This window comes from Strix aluco, chromosome 13 (assembly GCF_031877795.1).
Source record: "Strix aluco isolate bStrAlu1 chromosome 13, bStrAlu1.hap1, whole genome shotgun sequence".
NCBI classification, from domain to species: domain Eukaryota; kingdom Metazoa; phylum Chordata; class Aves; order Strigiformes; family Strigidae; genus Strix; species Strix aluco.
The window spans coordinates 17,646,934-17,674,241 of NC_133943.1; the positions used below are offsets into that span (position 1 = coordinate 17,646,934).

Genomic DNA, 27,308 nt, shown 5'->3' on the forward strand with positions numbered 1-27,308 from the left:
TATTCTTGTGGTGCTAGTATTATTTGAAGTTTCTACGGCAACCTGTCACCATCTGCTATTATAAAGTATGCTGGGATTTAGTTGCTAGGTGTTGAAGTTTGTCATCTTACTCATATGACCCTAATGTTTTTCAGATGTTTCTTTTCCTGTACATGTTGCATCCACAGCTAATACGCACTTTAACAACAGTGGAAAAGATTCTGCATTCTTGCTGGTTGACCTTAGAAAGCCCTGTTTGTTTTATAGGATACATCTATGATCCCTTCTAATGTACTTTGTATATACTCAACCAAAACAGCATTTCTTTTACCTTAGCCGCTGTTTTGCAGTGTTTATACTAAAACCAGCCAGCGTTATGTTCATTTAAATTTTATATTAATTATGCTTTTTTAAGTGGATGGGGAGTTTAAATACTTCCTGAGACGTTCTCCTGTGTCTCGTTTTCATTTGATTACCTACTTACTCATGGTCCTGCTCCCAATAGAAGGGCAATGTTCATACTATTGATTTCCTTATTTCTTTACACCTTTTTTGAAAAGCTGTCAGCCAATTGGTTAATTCAAAAAATAGAGTTCAGTGCTGTTTCTGTTCTGGGTTCTTTTACATTCAAATGGAAATTAATGTTTTTAAGTTGGAAAACATATATTTTATTAGATCTCTTCATCATAGTGCAGTGTATTCAGAGTTATTTCTGTTAATTTTTCTGTTAGTATTTTCTCATCAGTCAAGTGCTTACTCTTATACATTTATTTTTTTATACGTTTGACCCAGTTCTAATCAATCTTTTCTCCTGTATTCACAGGATAAATCCTAGCAAGCCTAAGCAAAACTGAAATTACTTGTTAGGATTTTGTCTGAAGAACTTCACCTTCTCTACCACAACCTTTTTATACTATTCAATCCCTACATAAAATGCTTGACTTAATGAAATAAATTTTTGAATCATATGAATTAAAGTATTGTGTTTATAAGTGCTGCTTGATTCTGAATTTCTTCTATATAGTGAGCATGCAGTCTGCATTCAAAGTGTAAGAGATCGTTCTTGTGCAGAACTTACTGTATTTTCAAGCAGGTCATGCTCTTTGCACATTCTAGTAAGAGATACTTAAACAACATAGGAGAATTTAAGTGAACACACAGATATTTGGAGATTTGATCACAGCTCTTTATGGTCCTATATTACACTTAAGTTCTACCAGTGAGAAGGGTAATGCTGAGTGCATGAGTACTTCAAACATCTGAGGCTGCATCTGAGAAGCAAATCTTTATTGCTGGCATTTGGGGATTAGGAGGGAGGAGCAAGCTTTTAACCTATAAAGAAGCTAGCAGTTAATTTCTAATAGTTGAGATTGCTGGTAAGAAAATTATTAAAGATCAACAGTATTCACATATTTTCCTGCTTTACAGTTACATGGAAATGATGGAGGAAGTTTTTGTAGCAAACCAGCTTTACTGTCACCTTCTTTATTATGTATCATTCAGTCCCACTGATGTGAATTTGACAGGTTTGGTGTGAGGTACTGGCCAACAATATGTGATCTTTACTAATGGCTCTTTTCCGTAATCAAGGCATATAATCTGTTAATTTTAAAATCACCATACACAGTTACTAAGAATAGACATTCATGCTGTACCATAATCACAGATATAGCTACACACATATTAGAAGTTGGTTTGAACAAAAGAAATAACCTTCTTAAAGTCTTTATGCCTTTAAGCAACATATTAAATCTATTCGATGCTTGTGAAGAAATGCTGCTCATTTCAAGAAGTGATTATTTAACGTGAGTACAGAAAGGCATTCTGTGGTGAATGTTAAACTACTAAAAATACAAGCTGTTTTTCATGTACAATTCTCTAACTTCTGTCAGTAATCTTTTTTCAAAATCAAGACATCAGAAGAAAAACCCCACACAATTTCATTACTGAATCCTTTGCAGTTAATTATTACTTTCAGCTATATATTTAACATCACAGGAAAGATTTGTTCGATCTGAAACTGTAAAAGTGAACTACTAAAGCAGGAAAACCAGCATTTCTTTTTAGAAGAGCATCAGTACCCGAGAACACACGATTCCTTACCTGAAAGCTTTTGGTTTACCTGCAGAAAATGTGTCTTCTTAGCTTTAAAAAGTAGGCAAGCCTTTCACTAGCACTAATGTTACTCCAAAAGAAGGTATAATAGGTCCTTTATATTGTGATTTTCACTGTTTATATGCAAGAAGTGTGCGGGGTCTGCTCACGTAGGAATAAATAAATAAAAAAAAAAAGGCAGTACAAACTGAACAGCGGCTAACATATGAAAGTAAAAGACCTCTAGTGGCCATAACCTGAAGTTAAAGAAGGCTTCCCTTCTCTAAGAGGTAGACAAAATGGTTGAGTACGACAAACTGCAGCTGATACTTTGGTAATGTGTGCCTTTGTTGCCTTTCTGATGTCACAGAAGTATGAAGTGAATCAGAGTTCAATAGCGAATCTGATGAGTACTACGTGGAAATTAAATTCTGGTCAGAGGGGCTGGTAAGTCCCTTATATCAATTCTAAACCAGTATGATGAAAAGATCTGAGTAAATCTAGAAAATTACTTTGCGTGCTCATCTAGTTCATAGTCTCTTATTTTAATAAAATCAAAGCATTTAAAGCAGGCTCATTTTAAATACAATTATTAAAACTTCAGCAAATTAAAAGGCATCAGTAAGGAGGATCCTTCACTGTCTTAAAGGAAAGCTGCATTAAGCTCGCTATTATTGCTTGAGAGATAAATGTCTTTGTGAATTTCAGTAAATTACAGTGAAATCTTAGGATCATATATAATTTTATATCTTTCGGCATTTCTACTTTAGGAATTGAGAATAATAAAGTATTTCATTTTGAGGAAGTTTGAAAGAACTTTTGAGAGATGAAAGTAATAGCATTCTATAGAAGTTTTGCAGAGTTCTGTAGTAGCTACTTGAACGCTTGCAGAATGTAAAAAATATCCTTTCTTGCAATATTTCTTCCTATGAGCAGCCTATGTTTGTAGAATTATTAGAAAATTGTGATGCTAATACATTTTCTTCCTACGAATTCCTAATGGAAGAATCCTAGGCAGCATCACACGCCTTTTAGGAATCTTAAGGTAATATTGAGTTGTACTTTATATATAAAGTTTTTATATCACAGTGTGTGTTTTCATGCGGGGTTTCATAAATGATGCAACTTTCTCACCAGAGCCTACCTGTTGCCAAGGTAGCTTTTGAATTACCCTTTTTGAGTTCTTAGTATGTTTCTTTCATCTGGGCTTGCAAAAGCTTGAATTTTTTTTTTTTTTTACATACATAAAATTATTTATCACAGAATCATCTAGGTTGGAAGGGACCTTGAAGATCATCTAGTCCAACCGTTAACCCAGCACTGACAGATCCCAACTACACCATATCCCCAAGTGCTATGTCAACCCGCCTCCTGAACACCTCCAGGGATGGGGACTCCACCACCTCCCTGGGCAGCCCATTCCAACGCCTAACAACCTGTTCTGTAAAGAAATACTTCCTAATATCTAGTCTAAACCTTCCCTGGCTCAACTTGAGGCCATTACCTCTTGTCCTATCACTTATTACTTGGTTAAAGTAATAATTTATCAGACACTTAGAGTAGTTCAACTTCAGAAAGAATACAATCCAGTATCTTAAGTAACCTACATGTGTTGATTTCTGTCTGTTTTTCTTTCAGAGTCATTTTGTGGCGTGCATGACAGCAATCTTAAACCAGATGAACAACCAGCATTATTCAGTTTACATTGAAACTTTTCAGACAAGTTCAGAACTGGTGGTGAGTACAAAATAGTCATGGAGATGACAAATAATTCGAAATATTTTATTTCCTGTGAAAAGTCGGTAGTATTGTTTTGGATTATCTTGTCTGATTTTTCCTAGAATTAAGTCCATTTCTGTATGTTTTCTGCCTCTATGTCGTTGTGTTGCCATCCTCTTTGAATGGTGACCTTGGACAGTACTGTAATCAGAAATGTGGAAAGACGTAAATGTCACTGTTGTTGACCCTGACACCAAGGTGGTAATATAATAATCAAGAATAAGTAATAGGATCTTTGTGTGATACTGTTCTGAGGAGAAAAAACCCACAAAACAACAAAATCAACCCTCAACTAATTAAACCCTCCCTCCCCACTTTGCACATGGTGATCTATTTCCAGTTTTTAATCTCACTATTGAGTCTACTTCTGGTCCAGATAATGTTGTATGCTAAATGCAGTAAATGCCTTATTCTTGAAATGCATCATTTTATGCCAGTTGTTTTGGACGTAATTTAATGATGTTTGGGGTATATTCTAGTTTGTATCAGTGGTCACTATATTCTAGAAGGTTTCAGTACTCCTATGTCTATCCTTTTATACTCCTGACATAATTCTGAAATAATGATGAGTTTTGACAAAGGTTTTGATTACACCATCTACAGTTTGTCTATGGAGGTAATATTTTCAGCTGACAAGATGGGTCCATTTTCCTTTCTTTCTTAAAGGTGCCAGAACTGAAATGCTAACAGATCATCAAATCTTGGGTAGCTTTTGCAATTCATCATTGAAAATCTAAAGTATTTTAACATAATTTCAGCTTCCAGGCGGATTGGGTACTTGGTTCTAGAAGTATTAGTAATCCTTAAACTACTTAAACAGTTCTTCAGAGGGAAAAAAAAAAAAAAAAAATTACATCAATATATTGACTGGGTTTTGCTGGGTTTAAATGCATTGGTTTGTTGTCTTCTTAATTTTCTCCATACCATAAGTATATGTCAGTGAAGATGACAAAGACTTGTTTACAAAATAATGCTGTTGAGAGCTATTGTTCGCTTGATCCTCTGTAAGTAATATGACAAGAAAGAGTACAAACTCTTCAGCTGCTTGTGAGGTTTTGGTAATAGATGATGACAGCTAGCTAGTCTCGCAGACTTCTAGGTGACTTGCTCAGAAGTTCAAGGGTAAAGCTGCGTATATATGCTATACATGAAATTGTCCTGAAATGATTATGTTCAATTTATTTAAGTTCATTATACAGTGATCTCTAAATACTTCTAGGAAAAGAAGTAGTGTTTGTTTTGTTTAAAAACTTTCTGTCAATGCTTTTAATTTAGAACACTAAATTTGGACTACATAAAAAATCCTATATTTTGCAAATGTATTAATTCTTTATGCATAGTGAGACTGTTTTGCTAATTACTTAAAAAATTCAACAGTTTTACTCCAAAGTAGTATAACTTTTTCCTTCCATTCATTTATGGCTTATTTTTGTCTTAAGAGCCCGATGTAATGACTTCTAGCTTTCATCTGGAATCAGTGTGCTGTTTTACAGGACTTCAGTTGCTATCTTGGGCTTACTGATATCACCAGGAATTTTTCCATTGGCTTCACTGGGAGCAAAGTGGAGGCCTCTTAGTTCTTTACTTACAGCAGGAACACTTAAATTTTGTGTTACACAGTCACAGACATACTGTATTTTGTTGTTCTAGGACTTCTTGATGGAAACATTCATAATGTTCAAAGATCTCATTGGAAAGAATGTTTACCCTTCCGACTGGATGGCAATGAGCATGGTGCAGAACAGGTAAAACAGGGCTGGAGGATCAGTGCTCATGTTCCATGTGCTTGTGAAAAGTGAACTTGTTCCATATCTTACAAAAAGTTTTGCCATGCAGTCTGAGATGATTTTATCATTCCAATTTGGTAAATGCCAAGAAGATCATAACGTGAAATAATTTACTGACAATACATTAAATAGCTAGTTGCTTGTGCTTTAAGTCTACTTACAATGGAAAGGAAAAAAAATGTCTTTAACATTAAAATGGAAGTACATAGTTGGTCTCCATGTTGACAAACAACAGAAACCAAACTGTAAAAGCCCTGTTGAATCTTAAGCGTACAGTTTCTGCACAGGGTTTGAATGTCCTCACTAATACGTCAGCAAGTTCATTGTGATGCAAGAGTTGTCAAACACAATTTTCTTTCTGAACCAGTATGGTTGCTTGGATTGCTAAAAGGTCCGATGATAAAGAACAAACCTTTGAACACAATGCAGTATTTGTAGGAGGAGGTTGGATCCACGGTGCTTACTGTAGCTCACATCATTGAGGAAATGTATTGCCCTACTATAGATCGTTTGGGGTTTCATCATGATTGATTAAATCAAAATCAAGTATATTGCCTCTGTAGATCAAGATGTCATTTAAGCGAAAGTCTGTACAGTCAAATTTACCATGCTGCCTATTGTTTGGTCTATGAGACCTTGCTATTAATAAGAAATCTTTGAGTTACTTAGATTGCAAAATTGACTGAAGGAAATATCTTGCGGACATAAGCTGAGCAGATTGTGCACCTTTTATCCACAGCAATAATTTGTCTGGTTTGGTGTCACCATAAATGATGGTGGGATAAACGACGTCTTGCTTGAGCTCCTTTAGGCCACAGGACCACTGTTGTATTGGTGTTAGGAATACAAGTAGCGTAAGTGAAATTTCACGTCATAGAGCCACATGAGCTCTTTTCAATTTATCATTTCCATATAATGTGATAATGAATTGGAAAGAAGAGAGAAGTGATCTTTGTGCACCTCCACCATTGATAATGGTTTTAGACAGCTGGCTTGGGCCAACAGATCATAGATGGATTCCTTTAAAGTATCTTTGAAATACTGCTTGTTTGAAGAGGAAGGAAATGTTCTTCCCTTGAAGTGTGAGTTTTGTTGTTTATTATGGGCATCAGTTAGAAATGAATGTTTTTGGCAAGAAGGAAAGACTAGTATATAGGGTGCAGGATGGGCTATGTGAGGATTTATTTCCTAACAATTGTTCCTAGCCCTTCTGAGGTATGACTTTTTTCTTTTTGTGTCTAGTCTATAACAGAGCAAAGCAAGGGAGAGCTGAACTGAGAATGCAAAGCAAAACACATGGCTGACAAAGTTACTTGGTTCAATTTGTTTATTTGTGGAACTCGTAGGTGAGGAAGAGTTTCCTCAAAATTTGAACACTTACTGGTTTTACAAGGATCTGATTATACAGAAGAAACAACAAAAAAGTAACCATGAGCATGTGACCAACTTAACTTGTGGATTTTTTTTTTTCTGGATTTCCTCCTCTCTATACTTAGTGGAAATCATAGCTAAAAATGTCACTGAAAGGGATCTGTTTTGGGGGAAAAAGTTAATTTAATTTACTTTTATTTATTTGGATGTTACCTTCAGGGCTGACTTAATTCTTGCTTCTTGTTCTCAGAGAAATACCTAGAGTTTACGTGCTGGGTTGGATTACAAAGTGAATATGCTTTCTTTTTTTTTTGCTTTGAGCAAAACTTCTCTTGGCAAGGTGGATTTTGATCATCTGTACTATCATTATTTTAGTCTTGTAGAAATGGCAGTAACACTGAGTTTTCTAGAAGTCACAGAGACACTAGTCTCAAGAATTAAGTCTAAGATGCATAGGTTCCAATTTAGATGTCCACAGATGCTGTTTATTTGAAATGTCACAGTTACGTAATTTTGCTCTTCCAGTTTTATAATATTGAAAAGGATAGAACAGAGGATACTTAATAAAATTGATAATCTCCTGGGATTGTTTGATCTTGAGGAAAAGATTTTCTAAGAAAATTTACAGCATTACAATAGCAAATTTTGATATTGGATACATTTTCATCTAGGATTTGAATGGAATGATGTTAAATGAAAAGGGTTTCTTTTTTGTGTTCCATGATTTGAAGTGAGATTTATGGTTCTAGTGGATAGTGATGATGGCAGTGAGGCCGCAGGTGCCTAAACCTCACTTTCTGTCACTTACATACACTAATGTTCATGCAGAGAGATCAGTAATCCCTCTTCTGAGGTGAGCAGATACATATATGCTGGTGGATGTGTTCATTCCAGGTAAGATTTTGTAAATGATAATAGTTTCATCCCACTTGTTTCTCTGAGTCAATCATTGGCCTATAAAGGTAAAATCTAATTCAGTGCACATTCTTGTGTTGCTACTGCTGCAATGTGGAATTATTTTTAATGTAGCAAGGATTGCTCTTAAAAAGTATCAGCTTACTACAGAAGTAACCTAACCAATTTTTATTGTAAGTAAGCATATCAAACCTTTCACAGGTACAACTGTTTCCCTTATCTGGAAAATGCTGTTAACATCTGCATTATTCACGAGTACAGGATTTTTCTTATTCTATGGGGGCAGGGGAAGTGTCAATCCTTGTTCAGAGAATAGACCTTCGGGGCTTGGGGGTTCACCTGGGAGTATCTATATTGCCTCGGTTACTGACAGTAAAAATTATATTGTGGTACCGTACATTTGTTGATAATGCCTCCTAATGACTCTGAACTTTGTGGGACAGCTTGGTCCAGGCAGGCTTTGTTGCTCTAAACCTTATCCTGCATTGGACAAGTCAAATAAAAATATTTAAAGAAAAATGTCAGCATTAAAAAAAAAAATGTTTAGAAGCTATTTAACAGTGCTTCTGTAAACACATTGCTTACCTAAATTGACTTGGCACTGTTTATACTCTTTGATTATGTTGTTGTTCCCAAGATTACATAAGGAAATGAGTTATTGATCTTACTTTCATGTCTTAATTTTTTATCAAGAACTGGGAGAGGGGGGATTTTTGTTATCAGTCTTTATAGAAATTTGGTTTGGGGTTTTTTGTTAGTTTAGGGGTTTTTTTGAGGGGGTGGGTGTTCTGTGAAATAAATTGAAGACTAATTTAAATTTCTAGATCTGTCTTATTAACATGCTTTACTCCAAACCAGAGAAGTAACAGAGAAAAAGTCACAAGGGATCAGGCTGGGTTCTCTTATAATAATAAGAGAATAAAATATATAAAAAAAAAAAAAAAAAACAAAACACAAAAAGTGTTAGCACAGCTAAGGTTTTGCAGTCTTAATTCACCTGTTCTGAGCAGGAGGCTGCATGCAGGCCTTTTTATGCCCTAAAGGAGGTGTTTTACCTTAAGAGTCTCCTCTTTCTGAATTTGCTAAAATATTAGTTAAGGCTGTAAGGCATTTCTATTGTATAATCTAGCCAGTGGCAGAAGGTAGTTGGCACTTCTTCCCTACGGGTATTCAACAAAGCCTGATAGTCTCTCCCAGATGATCTCTTCTATTTTGTACCCAGCAAGGAATGTGGGCATTTGAGGAATTTTGCTGTAGGATGTACGGCAGTACAGAAACATAAAATCACAGTACATTTACTTAGAGGCAGAGGAAAGGGAAGAGCATAACTAGTACTGCAAGTTCGGTCCTGTTTGTGGGTAAAAGGTGTTCCTAATGAGCAGGACACTGATTATTCATACATAAAGACAGACAGTTCATGTATGATACCAGGGATATTTCTACTAAATGTTAGATGTCTGGCATAGATAAGGGGAAAAGAATGGGAGAAAGACTTCTTATAAGGTTCAAAGGAAGGGAGAAACTGTGGTAGGCGAGTTGAAAGAATGGGAGTAGAAGCTTAATGGACTAAACTTACTTGGTCCAGGTTTGCCTGTATCAGGTTGGAAACTCAAATTACTTTAAATCACTGTTATAAATGATGTGTGTTTGCTCTTAAAGGATGTTCTAATTCCCAAAGCCCATTTGAAGGAGGCAGAGGCTGTGTATAAAAGTCCCACTGGACTGGGAGTATTCTATTAGCAACTGAGAATCAAAAAGGGGAGTGAACTACTTCTTTTCTTTTTTTTTTTTTCCCCTTTTCTTAACAGCAAGATGGGAGGAACACCTTTTTGTGGCATGCTAGGTGGGGCAGAACACTTAGGGAAATAGTAAAATCCTCATTGAGGTCATGAGGATGTAATAACTGAGTTATTTTTGTGATCCTCCATGGTAGATTTAATTAACTTTTGTTCTAATGAAGGTTGCTTACTGCACACTTTTTACTAGTTGCTACTGCTTGTATGTGCACTTTATTCCACTTATGGTACTCAGACTATTGGTTATTAGCTTAATAAAAGCAGTAATTCCTAGGTACATGGCATTTGCGGGGAAATGCTTTGCTGGTTTAGGTAAGACCATATAGTCTGCTTATCTCTCAGCTGTTCATAATCTTAATTTAGAGGCACATAATTCCTCCCAGGAAATTCCCATACCTTATTATCAACATGAAGCACATAAGGAGTCAGATTCGCTGAATAAAAGCAATGATTAGGGGGGTTAGCAACTAAAGGGAACATATTCACATCTCTCCCTTATGTTCCTCTGGGCTTTGAAATGGTAATTGCTGAGAAAGAGTTTGAAAGTACTTGATCTTTTCATAATTAGTACCTGGAGTCAGTTTTGGTTGATGTCCAGTCTGAAGTGGCTTAGTAAGCACTTTCATTGTTTGTGTGTCCATCTGAGTTCTTATTTGAACTTTGTTGACATTATATTTAGGTATTTAAAAATAAAAGGAAACAGTTTTTCACCAGTACATTTCAAGGTCAGATCCTATTTGCTGAAAAACTCATGTGAGATAACACTGTAGGGTGTTTTTCTAACACCAGTAGTTAGGCTTGTTCTAAAATATGTTTTTATTACCTCTATATCTGAGTGTTTTCAGACATCTGTTGGAGTCAAGTGTTCCCCAGCCCTTTTTATGTCTAACTTGAAAGGTTTAGTGCTGCAGGTATTTGGCAAAAGAGCTGGAAATGTTGCCAATTTTCTTTCATTATACATACTAAAAATAGCTGCTTATTTGCTGATGAACTGCTTTGTAACACTCTCAAGACCTGGTTGTCATGTAGCTCACATGTTGGAGCAGCATTATTAATTCAGCAAAATCTCATTATGGTTTCACAGTGCCACCTGCATCCCCAAGTACCTCACCATTTCTCAGAGTGCCAGGAACTATAGATCCTGTTGGTATCATCAGCCAGCAAAATGAGGCAGAATAAGTTCCTAGTCATCAACTAGCAAGGGACTACAGGGATTTCTTTTTAAGAAAAGGACAGTAGGGATTCCAGGCCTGGTTTTTTTTTTTTTATTGATCATCTGTGAATGGCTCTGTTACATGTTTTTCAGAAGTCATGTTTTTTCCACAGTATACATATGTATGTTTCTGAACAACTCTGCCTTTGACTAGAAAAAGTCTTTTCAAAAGAAGAAGCTGCTTACAGTGTTGTACTGTGAAACTCGACAAAACGTTGCTTTGTGCATTATGAAGAGACGGCATTTTTAAAGTTGTAGTCTCAATCTTTAAGTAACAAGCACACATAATGAGTTCAGTGGCTGTTGGACTGCTTTTCTTTTCAATTTTCTGAAGAGAAAACCTGAACAGCTGGTAGTCACAATTTAAGTGTACTATCAAGAATGGTATTTATAGTAGAGTTTGGGGGAGGAGGGAAACTGAACACAGTGGGCAGGAAGTAGGGAAACGTACTTTTTTCAAGCAAGAAGCTTAAGTATTTATGGGAGAGATGCTACAAACTGTATTGCTACTACCAACTCACTAGATTTCATAGAATCATGGAATATCTCAAATTGGAAGGGAGAAAGCCCCCAAATTAGTTAAAATACTAGAACTACTTTTCAGTCTTCCATCTATCTGTTGGTAGAAATGAGAGCTTGTCATATTTTCATGGTTTTAGAAAGATTTCATACTGTGATATATGTATTGATGTCAGTGGATATTGTGTCTATTCAGACATTAATGGGTCTGACTATACACAAGGTACACAAATTCAGTTGATAAGAGTACGCTTACTTGAGCTGGTGCTGTAATATGGTGTTCAATTTGTAACAATTGTGATGAGATTTTAAAATTGAGAATACCATTCTAATTATGAAAATAGGAAAAAAAAATCCTCCTTGACTTTAATTCTTTGATTATTAATATGTAGTCTGCTCTCATAGGAAATGTAGCAGAAAACTCGGATTTATTCTATCCAACTATGCTCTAACAGTTTGCTGAAAACATTGCCTGGCTTGTTATTTGTCTTGCAGAGAATGAAAAGGGGCATTTATTTATTCCGAAGAGAAAAAAAAAAATATACAAGTAGTCTAGGTTAGGTTTTCTCTTGTTTTTCAAAGATATATTGGGAGTTAAGATTCATTTATGTAACTAAGGTTGGATGATGGTGTTGCAGTTCATTTTGCACAAATAAGACAGAATTTATAAGACTGATCTGTTGTATACAAGTAATATACAATCCTTTCTTTGATCTTGTTTTCCTCTGGCAACTTTTGACTGGCCTAAGCATACTTGACAGGAATGCAGTTTTTCTTAAGGGCTTGAATTTTCAGGGAGACAGAATGCATTTACACATAGAGTTACGGCATACTGCAGAACTTTGTAATTTTAATATGAGAAAAAGTATTTTAAGCAACAAATATAAATGTCTAATGAAAATATTATTTTATACACATGTGCACAAGAGGGTAAATGAAGTATTGTAACAAGTTCAAACAGTTTGTACCGTTTAGTCACTGCTTTAATCATGTATAGTAATAAGATGTGTCCTTGAACAGTTTATTTTTGCTATGAGACTAAAAATGTCCTTGCTGAAATGCAATTTCCCTGTTAATATAAAGTCCCTTTCAGAGGCAAAGTACATTTTATTTACTTACTGTTTTACTTGCTGGGGTATTTGGTATACAGTGTCTCAGTATTCTCAGATTTGTATCTCTTTCCCCTTAAATCCAGGTAACTGTTTCCTAGTTGTCATTCCCAGTCCCTACAAAAGTCAGTGCTTGTAATAGGGCAAATGACATAAGGTTAGTCCTGGGATAATGGAATAAGGCAGATAAAGAGAAGAGGCAGTTGTTTCACTGTGGGTTGTAAATTTACTTCCATGGGGAGTTACGCTTCCAGCTGTGGCTGATATGTCTGACTGAGTCATTTAATGCTTTGCTGTCAGTTATAAGCCTAGCAGAGAGTGTCTCTTCCATCTGTAGGTGTTTGAGTCTCATTGTGCCTGATGTAACCCTACTTTTCAATCACTTGCATCTTTCTAGCACCAAATACTACAAGATGCTTATTCTGCACTAACTCTGCATGCTGCTCATTGTTACCCATGTTACGGAATTATCTGCTTACCAAGAATCTAACCACTTAATGATGTGGTGACTGCAGCAGATCATCCGCTCAGCAAGATAGGCTATTGCATATCATGGTCGTGGTACACAATAGATGCCTATTACGTTTTGACTGCAGTCATTTAGTCTTTTATCTAAAATGCAGAGAGAAAGCATGCTGTGAGCCATCCCTTTCCCACTCCCACTGCAGAGTATCTCATCTTTCTTGGTATCGACTGCTAGGATGCTCCTGCTTCTGGAGTTTGAGGTCTGCTGAACTAAAAGCAAAGTCTTCAGTGGAGAGAACAACTCGACACAGAAAAACAACTTGTTAGTTTGATGTTTTCAGAAAGTCAGTAAGATAAAGTGTTATTCTTCCAGATACAACTTTTATTGGCATATAGAAATCTTTTAGGTTCATTGCTATGTGGCCTGTTATAAAATATTTTTTGTATGTTCACAGGTATTTTAATTTTAGTGAAAGATCTGGGACTTAAGACAATGAGTAGTGTTTTACACTCTGTAGAACATATGTGCACATGAGTGAAAAAATAATGAAGAGATTACCCACATAAACTGTTTTAAATATGTCACTACAGAATAGACTGACAATACAAATTCAGCATTCATAATTTTCACGAGGTGTTGTAAATGCTATTGAGCAATCTTTCTGTGTTCCCCCTTCTTATGAGTAGCTTTGGTCAGTACTTCATATCTTGAGAGATTTTCAGGAAATTAAATGTATACCATTTTCTCATATTTAACATTATTTTGAACAGTTGTTTTCATATTTTTAAACAGGAACATCACAAAATAATCCTGCCGATGTATTACGCATTTGCTGCATAATGATCTTTTTTGGAAGTCATAATCTGCTGATTCAATGCAACTTCGTCTGTATCGATACAGTTTTGTCTGTAAAATAATAAGCTCAAGTGAGCAGCAGTTATACAAGAGGCAGATGCATAGTTGTCTGTACCTGTAATTACAGATCTCTTAACTTCAGAAAAAGCTGGGCTTCCCTAAAAGTAGATAAACTATGTATTATAGACAAAAGGTATTCACTCGCTAAATATTTTCAATAAGAATATCTGAAAAATCAAAAGTACATGTACGATGTTAAAATATAACGCAAGTACAGAGAAGGGATTTCAGATACAGAAAGCTTATTTAATGGGGGGAGAGAAAAAGCAAAGCTCAAATACTACATCTTACCTTTGAAGTTTTATGGTGTGATTATGAGTAAGACAGAACCACTTGAAAAAAAAAACCAAACCAAACCAAAACAAACAACAACAAAAAATCCACCACCCAAAGCCCCCAAAAGCCAGCAACATAGCGTTATCCATGCTCTTATACTTTGGTTTCATGTAATTCTCCAATTTTAATCCTTTGACATGTGTAATAATAAAAGTATTTCTAGAAATAGGCCCTGGGAACATGCACAAAAATATATTTACCAAAGTATCACCTTTGAACCATTTTTAGATACATAGAAATGAAGATTAAATGATATGTCCAAATATTACAGTAAGGGTGAGTGTCAACAGGTGAAAACCAAAAATCAGTAGAAGAATGGGGAAGTAGTTTCACAACATCAGTTCAAACTTCCTTCAAAAGTGAAGGCCATGAAAGTTTTTATTACTGTGTGACATCCCGATATAACCATGTTAAGTCATTACATTTATGTATACTAACTGGTTTTCAGCCTTGTATTTTATTCCAGACTTGATCTAGTACAAATGACACCATGTGACTTTCAATTACTGTTTTTTTTAATTCAGAATAGTTCTACTCTGCAAACATTTACATGGAATGCACAAAAAAGGAGAGTAGACTGAAGTGAGAAGATACTCACAAATCCAAGGAAAATTACTGAAAATACCTTTAAAATGAAATTACTTATATCAGAGTCCATTATGACAGCTTTTTGTACACTTAGTTTTCAAGCTATTAAGCTTCTTAAAGCATGCAAACCTCATGAAATTCAGCAAGGCCAAGTGCAAGGTCCTGCCCATGGGTCGGGACAATCCCAAGCACAAATCCATGCTGGGTGAGGAGTGGATTGAGAGCAGCCCCAGGGAGAAGGACTTGGGGGTAGTAGTGGGTGGAAAACTGACTGTGAGCCAGCAACGTGCTCTCGTAGCCCAGAAAGCCAACTGTGTGCTGGGCTGCATCAAGAGGAGTGTGGCCAGCAGGTCGAGGGAGGGGATTCTCCCCCTCCACTCCGCTCTTGTGAGACCCCCCCTGCAGTGCTGTGTCCAGCTCTGGGGACACCAACAGCAGAAGGACACGGACCTGCTTGAGCGGGGCCAGAGGAGGCCACGAGGATGATCAGGGGCTGGAGCACCTCCCCTGTGAGGACAGGCTGAGAGAGTTGGGGGTGTTCAGCCTGGAGAAGAGAAGGCTCCGGGGAGGCCTTAGAGCGGCCTCCCAGTACTTAAAGGGGCTACAGGAAAGATGGGGAGGGACTCATTATCAGGGGGTGTAGGGATAGGGTGAGGAGTAATGGCTTTAAACTGAAAGAGGGGAGATTTAGATTAGATAGAAGGAAGAAATTCTTTGCTGTGAGGGTGGTGAGGCCCTGGCACAGGTTGCCCAGAGAAGCTGTGGCTGCCCCCTCCCTGGAAGGGTTCAAGGCCAGGTTGGACGGGGCTTTGAGCAACCTGGGCTAGTGGAAGGTGTCCCTGCCCATGGCAGGGGGTTGGAACTAGATGATCTTTAAGATCCCTTCCAACCCAAACTATTCTGTGATTCCATGCTAAGCATCACATTTTCAAAAGAGTTTGGCATAAATGTATACCTGAGATGCAGTTTTGGAAATGTAGTTTGATTCCTAAATGGGAGATGAGCAGTCTTTAAAAATATGTTTTAGGTAGATGCTGAAGGAAAAGCTACATACAAAGAGACTTTTAACAAAGTCAGGAGATCTCAAATGGAAACTTCGCTTGTATAGCATCAAAGCAATTGCTCATTCTTGTCTTTCTCTAGGTGTTGCTTTTGTATTGCTGTCAAATTAACTCTGATACATTATAGCACATATTATTTTTGTATGCTTGGCATAGCTATTCAAGGTAAATTTTCAAATAATTGTAATAAAGAAAATGAATTGTACATAACAAACAATTTATAATTGAGACAGGAGAAGCTGGATAGCAGTTATTTTTAAGCATTTTTTTCTGACCATGCTATTTGGATAGACTCTCCAGCCATACATTGAAAAAGAATTTAGGAAAATGACAATTGCTTTATCATTAGAATTCAATATGAACAGTACAAAAAAAATTATTCTTCATTGTATAGCGGTAGTGAGTTGACACAAGGGAGAAATATGGTTAAATTATACTACCCTCTTTGCACCACTGGCCATATTTTTCCAGTTACCATGGAAGTGGATTGCTTCCTAAGTGTTGCCATTATTGTTCTCTTAATAACTAGGTTTCACATAGCTACAAGGTTTTTAAATAGTGTTTCCATCTTGCATTGTCCTTCATTTCTAAATCAATGATAGTGTGCCACATTATTAGGAGATAATTTCTGCTGTTTCTTTGTAAAGATTTTTGTTATTATCTTTTCACCCATTTTCTTAGGCTTTCTCCTGCTGCTCTGCTTTGGTCACTGAAATAGTAAATGTGTATTTTTTTAATCTCTCTTGTCACACTGATTGCTTGTCTGATCTCTCTTCTGTGTATTTTATATATCTTCCAGGTTTGGTTTATGTTTGCTTATCACTGTTTCAGTCATTGACAATGATCAGCATTTGGGATTGGGTCTGAACCTCTTTGCTAGTCTCCTCTGTATTTAACATGCCTTCTTCTAGCTTTGCACACAAGAAAGAAGAAGAAAGATGACAGAGGCCTTGAAGAGAATCAGTTGACTTCAGCTGCTTTTCCTTTGTGCTTGCTTCATGTTGAAATACCTATCAGGTGTCTTCCGTAAAGCATTTTGAGGATGCTACTACCAAGTCAACATAAATTATGTGGGAGTATTATTTCAGCTCTGCTGTTCCCTACTCCAGATTTCATGTAATCATCATACTGGCAAGACCATGTTTATCAGAACTCAGACAAGATCTTCAAAATAACAGTCAATGCATCACCTAGGCTTTGAATGAATTTCCCTCATATTCCTCATCTGCTCAAGTAGAGGATTCATTGATGAAAGTGCTGATTGATCAGCCTTTGGGAATTACAAAAAAACACCTGCCACCTGAAGTTAGTGTAACTCCTTCTGACTTTAATTTGTGGACCAAATACTCTGAAGGAAGATCACTTAGGGCTTGTGGGAAGAGGTTCTGAGTTTTAAAAACTGTCCATGTCTTCATTGGTTTACAGACTTGATTTTAAAAAAACATATATTCCAGCATTTTAATGGTTTCTTTCAGTAAGAGCTTTCACAACACAGAAAATAATATTCTTTTAAAGCTTATCTCTATTTTCCTGTGTCTGTTTATCTAGTAGAAGTTTGTACTTGGTTCATTTTTTCCACCTGTCATTACATCAGTGTAATCAAGCTTTAGAAGGCATAGCAAACATGAGTTTGAGTTGATGTTCATAAATACCTAAGTAAATTAATTCAGCTTCAACTCAGTATCTGGATTATTCATCTCAAAGTTGAAGCAGCGAGCTCCCAAATTTTAGAGTCTTGTGAACTTGAAAAGACACTGAAGAGCATCTCTCTGCTGTTGGACCATTGCTTTAAAAGAATTCATGTGCAGGAGTCTGAGGAAAGGTCAATTCATGATTTTGGGAAGGTTTATAATTCTGTACCTGATTTAGGCACCTTTCCCAAAATAATTTTGTGGACCCGTCTGTGTTCTGTGTCTGAAACTAGGTTCAGAAAAAGTCCAGCTTTTGCAAAGCCACCTAAGAACAGGCAATGCCAATTTAAGGTTTTTTGGGTTTTTTGTTTTGGTTTGTGGTTTTTTTTTTTACTGTACTCATCTCTTTGTTTTATGCTGCAAGGAGCTGATGCACTAATTCTAACTCATTTGCTAAAAATAACTTGGAGTTCCAGATCTATATTTTAGGTTTATCACCTATTTGCACTTCAAAAGCAAGGACAATGTGCAGACCTATTTTACTGTTAAAACAGAGTCATCATCACCTAAGGAATAGCCTTGAAATCCTACTTTGATTAGCAACATGTTTTTTATGAATATAAAATTGTTTGCTGCATCTCAGCCCCTCTGTTTTATTTTGTTTGAGGGAGAATCAGTTTGAAATCAAATTTTTATCTTAAGATGACTTATAAATTTTCAGCTTTATCTGTCATAAATTATCTATATACATGACAGTACTGTTCTATTCCTATTTAGAATGTACATCTAAGTATTTGAAACTAAGTGCAGACAATTCTATTCATTTGGCTTGCTTTTGAGCCAAAATTTGGAAGAAATTTCTCTGACAATACAATAAAGCAAAGTAGAAGCAGCAGGAAATTTAGAAAGGTAAAGGAGATAGCAGCAGTTGAACCGTGACAATTCTGTTGCTGTCCTAAACCAAAATCTTGCCTTTTTATACCCAGATTAAGCCCAGAGACTTTGGTCTTTGAAGATCATCCATAAATTTTCAGGCCCAAGAGATTGGTATGAACTGCAGATTAGAAGCATCAATACCCATAAACTCAGGAAATATCATAGAAATTATTGTGGATAAAGGAATTTCAGTAATTTTAGATCACAATTATTTGATGGGAAATTAATTCCACATGAAGTAACTGAGGAAAAGTTACCATAACTAAACACCTGAAAGAATATATTTGTAGACCTGTGGTGATGATTAAAATTAAGGGAAAATGTGACAAGGGGAGAATGTTGAACAGAAAAACCACCTAATGCCATTATCTGTATGAGAAATCAAGATCCTGTCTTTTGGTCAGTCTAGATCAGTCTAAACTTGCAAAGCAAAACTGAGCAGCAATCCCCAAGTTCAGAGAAAAGGTAAGCTCCAATGATCTGTTATAGAAGCAAGGGAAATTAAGTTATATTACACTGTGACAAGATAATACCTTTCAGTAGTTTTTCTCAATAACTTACTCTGAAGTCAGCACATACTGTGTTTTTCTGAGCTGTTCTGGGACATGCTCTTTTACCATCTCTTTTCTAGCTATGTCTTATCCATTCTATCACTCATAATTGTTAACTGATGTTATAAACATGTAAGTAATGATTACTTCTCCAATCAAATGACTTCAACTCTCTCATCTTGGATCAGTGTTTAGTTCCTAAAGTAGGAATATGCTGTCAGTAATAATTAAAATTATATTTGCTCTTGTTTTCATCAAAATCTCGAAGTGTTTTATAATTATCTTTTTAGCTTCGTACTTGTGGCTAGTTAATTAATACCCTGTTTTGGTGAAAGGGGAAGCTGAGGCATATATAAGTGAAATCATTGAGGTAGGACAGCATGGAATTGGCAGGAGCCAGGAATAGAATTCAAACCTACTGCGTAAGTGACTTCCAGTGACAGAAATAGATACACCCTTTAGGCAAAATACAAATGCATGAAAATATTTGGAACTTGACAGCCTGGAAGTATCGCATGCTTCCTGCAAATATGTCATTCCAGTATATCAGATAAAAATATCTGTGAGAATGAAAGGGATATTCACAAAAGATAGCTTACATATAATTATATTGGATAGAATCCTGTAAATATTTTTAGTATCAGTAATTTTTACTGGACAATCAAGTACCTCAGTATTTCTCAGGTATCCTTGGGGCTTTTATGTATGGCTAACATTAAGCCACAAGGTCTTCACAAAAAATTTTAAAATATGACACACAAGAAGTATGTCCATATTATGAAATAGATTTGCACTAATAAATCTCATGCGTGTAAGTTATGATTACTTCTTGCATGATATTTCTGTACTAAAAGCCAACATACCTAAAAGTGTGGGGGTTTTTTAATGTAACAGATTATCAGCACCATACCAGATTCCGCCCAAACAGGATATTTAGGTGACATGTTTCACCATAGGTCCTGGAGTAGTGTGTAAATACACAGAAGTTAGGAAATTTAAAATGTCTCAAAAATGGAGGACACCTCCTTCTACTTCAACAAAAGACTTTCTGAGTGAAGGGAAATGCAACTCTCTGAGCAGCTGGAGCTGAAGAACTTGATTATGTGAGTTGGCAAGAAATATACTTTGTAAATCAAAGGAGAATCTAGAGCAATATAGTTCTACAGAAAAGACATGACGCTGAAAAGGCCTTGACCCAAAACTCCTACCCAGAAGAGTAAATGGGGATGCTGACAGACAGAATAACATGTGGGTGTCTGTGATTCTGCCTAGCTGTGTATTTTTTTTTGTGCTGTCTAAAGTAGACCATTCTTTTTAGAATCCCCTTTTTTTTGCAGAATCTTGAACTGTGTGTCAAGCATCAGGCAGTTTTGTAGAGATAAATGTACGCATGCGAGTGAAGCATTAGAGAAGAATGTATTTATTTTCTTGTGGGTAGCGTGGGGCAGCTTGCAGAGGAAATTGCATTTTCCAGAATAAGAGTTGATCACATAAAAGGCCAAAAAGAATGTACCATAGCCTGTTCAGACCAACATAGTCTAAAATTGCAGTGGATACACAGCGCAATTCTGTGATTGTACAGAGGTTGCTTATGAGAGTGGTGATAGCCTGCAAAACCAGTATTGAGCAAAATTGGATTTCTTGAACCTGAGGTGATTTGATGATGCTCAGCATTTTACAGATCAGACCCTTAATTCAGCTGGCCAGATTCAGATTAGCTGAGCTAGTGTTAGAAGATTAGGTCAGACTGTGCCCTAGACCACTGGAAAGAAGGTCATCTGAATGTGTGGGATGATGCAGTAGAGCAACACAGCACCCTTAGAAGTCCATTACCTTCCAGTGCCACAGTTACTGTAGCAGTTAAAATTGTAGTGTCCCTCTGATGTCATTAAAAAAAAGGACTTGGCAGGATGTAACACCATGTATAAATTACTTTATTTCCTTGATCACATTAACATTACAGAGGAGTACTACATGGATGGAAAGAAAATACTCCTTAGGTTTACACAAAGAATTTTTTCCTCATGGAAAATCATAATGGTAACAAAGGATGTCAGTCTAGCCAGTCAAGTTGTTGCCCTAGTGAAGCAGTGTGCTGCTTTGGACTATTGCTTAGTGGTTAAATAGGATTTGTTGTCCTAAGCCTGCCAAAAGCAGAACTTTTGCTTTACCTCCCTCATTAAGAAACTGCATTTAGCCCTTGCAAATATTTTTATTTTTGGTGGTGAGACTAAAATTCATTTCACTGACTATTCTGTTTCTGGTAGTCTCATAAACAGCTGCCTAAGGAACAGTATAACAACAGAACTGGGTAGAGGTAACACTGTCTGCTGTGTTCTCCCAGCCTCCAGTGACCAATGACATTTACTAGTCCTCCCTTCATTTTTGTCTTTGATGTATCTAATCACTTTAAAGCCAGTACAAAATTCAAGCGTTCACAGCGTCCTGTAGAAATGAGTTGCATAGTTGAACAAGACTAGTATAAAAACTGTCTGGTTTTGCTTATTTTGAAGGCACATTCTGATTGTGTTCAGTGCTCTCCAATGCTTATATGATAAATGGAACAGTAGGTATCTCATCTCCGTGGTACTTTTGATTTTATAGGTTCTACCATATCCCTCCTCAGTCACATAGTGTCCCCTGACTAAAGAAACCAGGTCTCAGGCACAATCTCTTAAATGGGTTTGATTATTTCTTTGTCACATTTATTTGCTTGTTTTCTTCTCTCTTTTCTTTTTTTGTATTTGTTTATCTTTTTGAGATGTGAGACTAGAACACTACACAGAACCCAACACAAGGATACAGCATTCCTCTGACATTAACATATGCATATTCTGTGGTCTTTTAGTCTTTTGCTAATACTTCTAATTATTGAATTACTGCCTTTTCTGATCCCATTAAACATTAAGATGGTTGGGGTTTTGTGGACCTGTCACAACTATTAGATCTTGATTAGCTAATTGACAGAGTCATTGTATTTGAACAGTTAGGATTGTTTCTTACTTGTCTTCATTTCCTTCAGGTTGCAGTATGTTGGCCCACACAGTGTTTGCCATAGAAATATTTCAACTTAAAAACTTTTAAAAATTTTAGCTATGAAGCAGAAGGAAATGGATCACTTGTTTTCAAAATTGTAAATTGAATGAAACTGAATTATTTAAATAAACTTTATAAATATTTAGAGATACAATCAATTTTTGATTTACAAATTTACTGTGCTGGAAAGTTAGACAAAGAAATTAGCTTTAGAAACATGACTTAATCTTGCTGCATTAATAATGAGCATAAATAGGTCTGCTTTTCAAGCTAGAGGGATAATGTTCACACTCTTCCTCTTGGAAGAAATAACTGTATATTAACTCAGCTTTGAATGTGTTTTTATAATCAACCTGAGGAGGAACATGGGCAGAGGTGTCATCTTCCCCTCACCACCTCTGAGAAAACCAAAAAGCTGCACATAATATCTTTTAATTGGGAAAATGCAGTGGCAACTTCTAACTAATAATGTAAGTACAGGAACTCTTTCAGCTGTCAAACCCATGAGGAGGCGGCAGTGACACTCATAATGATTTGGGTTTGTCACATAGAAGGTAAAATTGTGTTTGAAAGAATTGCTCTGTGTTTTCTCAAGAATACAATGCAGTGTGCAGCAAAGGAAAAGAACTTGTCTGCATTTTTCAACGGAGATCAAGAAATTTTTTGACAAATGTGTGCTCAAATTTTTTTAATGTCTAACAGACTATAAATAGCATGCTATTGCACAGCATGTCATCTGGTGTGTACATGTACATGTGAACTTTGCTTCTTCTAGTGTGTTCTGTGTTTAAATGGGTTTCCATCAATATCATACGTGGTTGGATTCCCAGAGATTACATTCTTTTATCTGTATCATTGCTTTTCTTTTTTAGGGTGTTCTTGAGAGCCATCAACAAATTTGCAGACACAATGAACCAGAAATTTCTGGAGAATATGAATTTTGAAGTCCAAGTAAGTATTTAGGCTTTTTAGCTGAGCCAAGGTAGTTACGTGCAGATACGATCATTCTGGTCTGTCAGAGCGCCTTCTGGTACTTTATATCAGTATCAAAATGACTGTTGATTTGAATATGGGAGGATTAGGCCATGTTTGATATGACATGAAAATCATGCTTTGATTATTTATGATAATGCACCCAAACAGAGAAGTTTTATACTGTGATTCTCTCAGAATTGGCAAGCAGAAAACTTTTTTTTTTTTTCCTTAACCAGCCAAGTGTATCCAGAAAGGCAATCTCTGGCGTAATGCATGTAGCCTTTACAATGTCAATCGTATGTATGTAGGGCAGAAAGAGCTTAACTTTGATTCTTAGAGTATTTAGCACTTAGAATTTATTTTTAATTTTAACTTGTAGTCTTCCTTGACAACTCTATCTTTATTATTTTTCTTTTTTTTTCTTTTAGTAGTTATTTCTGAAATAATTTTAAATTAGGGTTGATTTTTTTAGTTTGCTCAATATCATTCTTTGTAACTTAACTATTTGGTCATGCATTTTACTATGTTTGGATGACTTCAGATAAAACTGAAAATGTTTATAGTTTTCACATTCATGAAATTGTTATTAAATCACATTCATTAAATTGTTATTAAAATGTAAATACAGTTTTAGAATAAGGATTTGGCACTAAATGCTGCCTGGTTTATGGTGTGTGATATAGACAGAAAACATTAACAAAAATTATTCTATTTCACTCTTTATATTAACTGTGGTTAAGAGTGAATGTTTTAAGTTCAAAAATGCTTCCTGATTACAAAAACTAATCTGTTCATTAGATAGCTTACTGACCCTAACCATGAAGTTCAGAGAAAGTTCAGGGCTCTGCCTTCTTAATTTTCACAAGGAGTCACAAAGCAAAGATGCGAGGGGTAATGGATGCAATTCCGATTGGACACAAGAGGAAAATTTTTCGCAGTGAGAACAATCAGCCACTGGAATAATTTCCCCAGGGAAGTGGTGGTTTCCCCAACTTCGGACACTTTTAAGATTCAGCTGGACAGGGTGCTGGGCCATCTTGTCTAGACCATGCTTTTGCCAGGGAAGGTTGGACCAGATGATCCTTGAGGTCCCTTCCAACCTGATATTCTATGATCACTTGATTTCTTGGGGTTTATATTTTATGGTTAATCTTGCAACTTGCAGTCTGTTTCAAGTGATTCTTCTGTATTGCATGTGAATATTAGGCTTACTGTGCTAAAAACTATTTGGGTATTGGTGTCTCAGTCCTTTGACATTCAGTAACTTAGCCACAAATAGCTAGAGAGCAGTCATGTAACTGGTTCCACAGGAAGAGTTTAAAAGACAATAGTAAAAAGAAAGGTAAAACAGTCAGTTCATACTTGGTTACAATAGTCTTCAGATATGAAGTGTAGAGCTTATTCCTCATTTAGTTCATTACCAATTTTGTACCTTCAAAGGATGTGACTTTACAAATATGAATATGTGTAGTGTTAGTTAAGATTTTTGAATCATAGAGAAAGATGTTTCTTCTGACAAACTTAACGGGTTTTTTTAGTAAATATCCCTGCTGGAAACTCTCAAATCCTTGACATATTTATGATATAATCTATTTCAGGCTATATCAATTTATTAACAACCAATTTGTAACCTGTCATTTCTATAACACTTGATCATTTTTACTGCACATTGCGTCAGTGATTTTTAAAAGCAAATAAAATAGGTCTGGTGGACATTAGTGTGTGCAGACTACCAAAAACATGCAGACTACTATAAACACTGTGTATTTCAAAATTTTATTAAGGTGTACACTGCCTCTTTCAGATGTTAAAGCAGCAGTCTACACCTGAACTTTCATTTCAGATAAGTTTCCTGTGGCAATTCTGTGTATTCCAGAATGTTATCGAACAACCAGGGACGTTGTAGTTCAACACTGAACCTTGTAGTTCAAGGGAATGTGTTAATGCTTGCTCTTTTATTCATGACTTGTCAAATATCTGAAGGCTTTGAGTAAGCTAAACAACGTTATAGTAAATAAGTAGTGCCATCTAAAGAATTGTAGTACCCTTATAGTTTTCACTGGGAACTTCAAAGTACAAGTACCTTTTCTTCAGTGGATAAAAGCTCTGCAAACTTTCTAACAATACCCTAAATATACCTATTTTAAAAGTTGCTACTGGACTAAACAAGGTCTGGATAGTGCAAAGCATATTGTCTCACGTTCTTAATTAAAAATTAAAATTTTATTTCACACTATTATCTATATTCAGATGATTGTTAGCTGAAGATTTTCATGTTTTAAAGGTTCTTTTCCAGTTTTTCATATTTACATTTTTTTAAAAACTTCATAAATCAGTGTCCTGCACTATTCAGACTGTGAAAACTTGAATATAGAGAAGCACTTAAAATTAAAAATGTTATTGATCAAAATGATAAACTTGAGAGGTCCTTTAGTGCACCTTTTTAATGTTCTGAGGACCAACTTTATCCAAATAATTTTGAACAAGAATTTTGCCTAACTATTCTAGAGCCTTTTATGCTAAGAGTAGACTGTGTCTTTCCTAACATTCAATATTATCCTTAAAGTTACAAAACTTTTTTAAAATGCTCTGAAGTATTGGGCATAATGGACAGGAACAAAGAGTGGAAGTAGTAAGGCGTGGAAAGAGGGATAACTTCAACTAATTTTTCTAGTAAAAAATTTTTGAGGTCATAGCTTAAATCTTCCTACTCTGCAGTATAAATCCACTTCTCTTTGTCCTGCCCTTTCTGGCTGTGAAAAGTTTGCTCTCAGAGGAGTCATTTTTCCTGTAGATTGCACTTGAATTGTTCTCCAGTAGTTTGAATACTGAAGTAATTTGCTATAGTCCAAGAAAGTTTTTCTGCATCATTAGAAAACGAGCAAATAACAAAAATGAGAGAGACGGTATATTTTTTTATATCAATATATCTTGGCTGTAAGCAAACATGAGCAGTGGTTAACTCAAAGTAAATCAGAAATCTCTGTACTTTATGAAATAGTTCACTTTATAGCTACTGTGTAGCTATATTTCTGTTTTTATTTGAATGCCTATAGAAAAATTATGAATTGGGACAAAAAAAATATGCTTTTGCTATTTTGATGTGGGAGAAAATTTGGAAGTAGCATAACTTTCAGCTCTGTTAGGTGCTACAGCCTGCTAACCACATGGCCTGTTGCCCTATGGAGCAAGGGCAGCCCACCATGCACTCCTAACCTCGTGGGCGTTTTGGTCAGACCCCTGAGTCTACCACAGGAGGAACAGAGTATGCAGGAAAAAGAGCCTGCATAAGTTCCCTTATGACTATAATCAGTGGCCAGACACTGATTACAGGAAATCTAGGATATGCTTCCTAAAACTAGAATTGAGGCAATCTCATACCATGGAGTGCAACTTAGCCTCAATTCTTTACGTTGGGCTCTTTTATCAAATTCCACAAAGAAAAACGTGATCTTGAAATGTGCCTCTGCTATTGCTGAACCTGACAGAGATTTTAGTGAGCTTGTTTGATGTGTTTTACAAATAATGTCCAGCTGTTTCCCTTGATATGAATTAAGTAATAGGAGTTGTGCATCTAAATTTAATCTAGTAAGTGGCTACTACAGATTTAAAAACTTAAGTAAATTACTGCATATACAGTTTCTGTGAAACAAATGGATTTTCATTCAAAAAACAAAACAAAACAAACAAAGCCCAGAACAAGAACTGTTTGTTCAAGGGTCAGTGATTTAGTATGCAGCAGCCTTCAGGAAATCTACTCTCGTGTTAGGGTTATGTGTGCTGTTGATTTCTGGTTTCAGAGAAAAAGGGATGAGTAAAGTTCAGCTTACTACTGAGCATATGCATCAAGAACAATGTCTCAAGATTTTGGAAGCTAAAACAGAGGCAACTATTTTAATATTCCTGGTTAAGGATAATTTAAACTGTAGAAATACAATATATTGGGATAGGGAAAATAGAGGTGCATATCAGTGCATATCAGTGAAGATTTTTTAAAAAAAGTTACATCTTTAGATTCTTTGTAAACAAGTGAATGATTTATACTGTTTGTAGGATGGTGTTTTCGAATCTAATTATTAACAAATAGTTGAAGAAAATAGTTTTTAAAAAAAAACTATTTAAAACACAGTGAAGTACATGTGAGGATTTTTCACTTGTCTGAGTGATTACATGACAATATATAGCAGGCAACCAAACAAAACAAGTAGACTGTGAAGTAATTGAGCAACTGGAAAAGGGTCTTTTAAATCT

General features: G+C 35.9%; 2 protein-coding genes across 5 annotated transcripts in view; one reads left to right on the forward strand and one right to left on the reverse strand.

Annotated features, from left to right (window-relative positions):
• INSYN2B (inhibitory synaptic factor family member 2B) overlaps window positions 1-2,249 on the reverse strand; it is a 44,356-nt gene extending 42,107 nt beyond the window's left edge. For all 3 annotated transcript variants that reach the window (XM_074838149.1, XM_074838150.1, XM_074838151.1), the window contains exon 1: window positions 2,083-2,249. The gene's annotated coding sequence lies outside the window, so the exon portion shown is untranslated. The remainder of the gene's footprint in view (window positions 1-2,082) is intronic.
• DOCK2 (dedicator of cytokinesis 2) overlaps window positions 1-27,308 on the forward strand; it is a 206,740-nt gene that overhangs the window by 119,322 nt on the left and 60,110 nt on the right. For both annotated transcript variants that reach the window (XM_074838147.1, XM_074838148.1), the window contains 3 exons: window positions 3,712-3,810; window positions 5,503-5,597; window positions 22,955-23,033. In XM_074838147.1, the coding sequence (XP_074694248.1) occupies window positions 3,712-3,810; window positions 5,503-5,597; window positions 22,955-23,033 (273 nt within the window). The remainder of the gene's footprint in view (window positions 1-3,711; window positions 3,811-5,502; window positions 5,598-22,954; window positions 23,034-27,308) is intronic.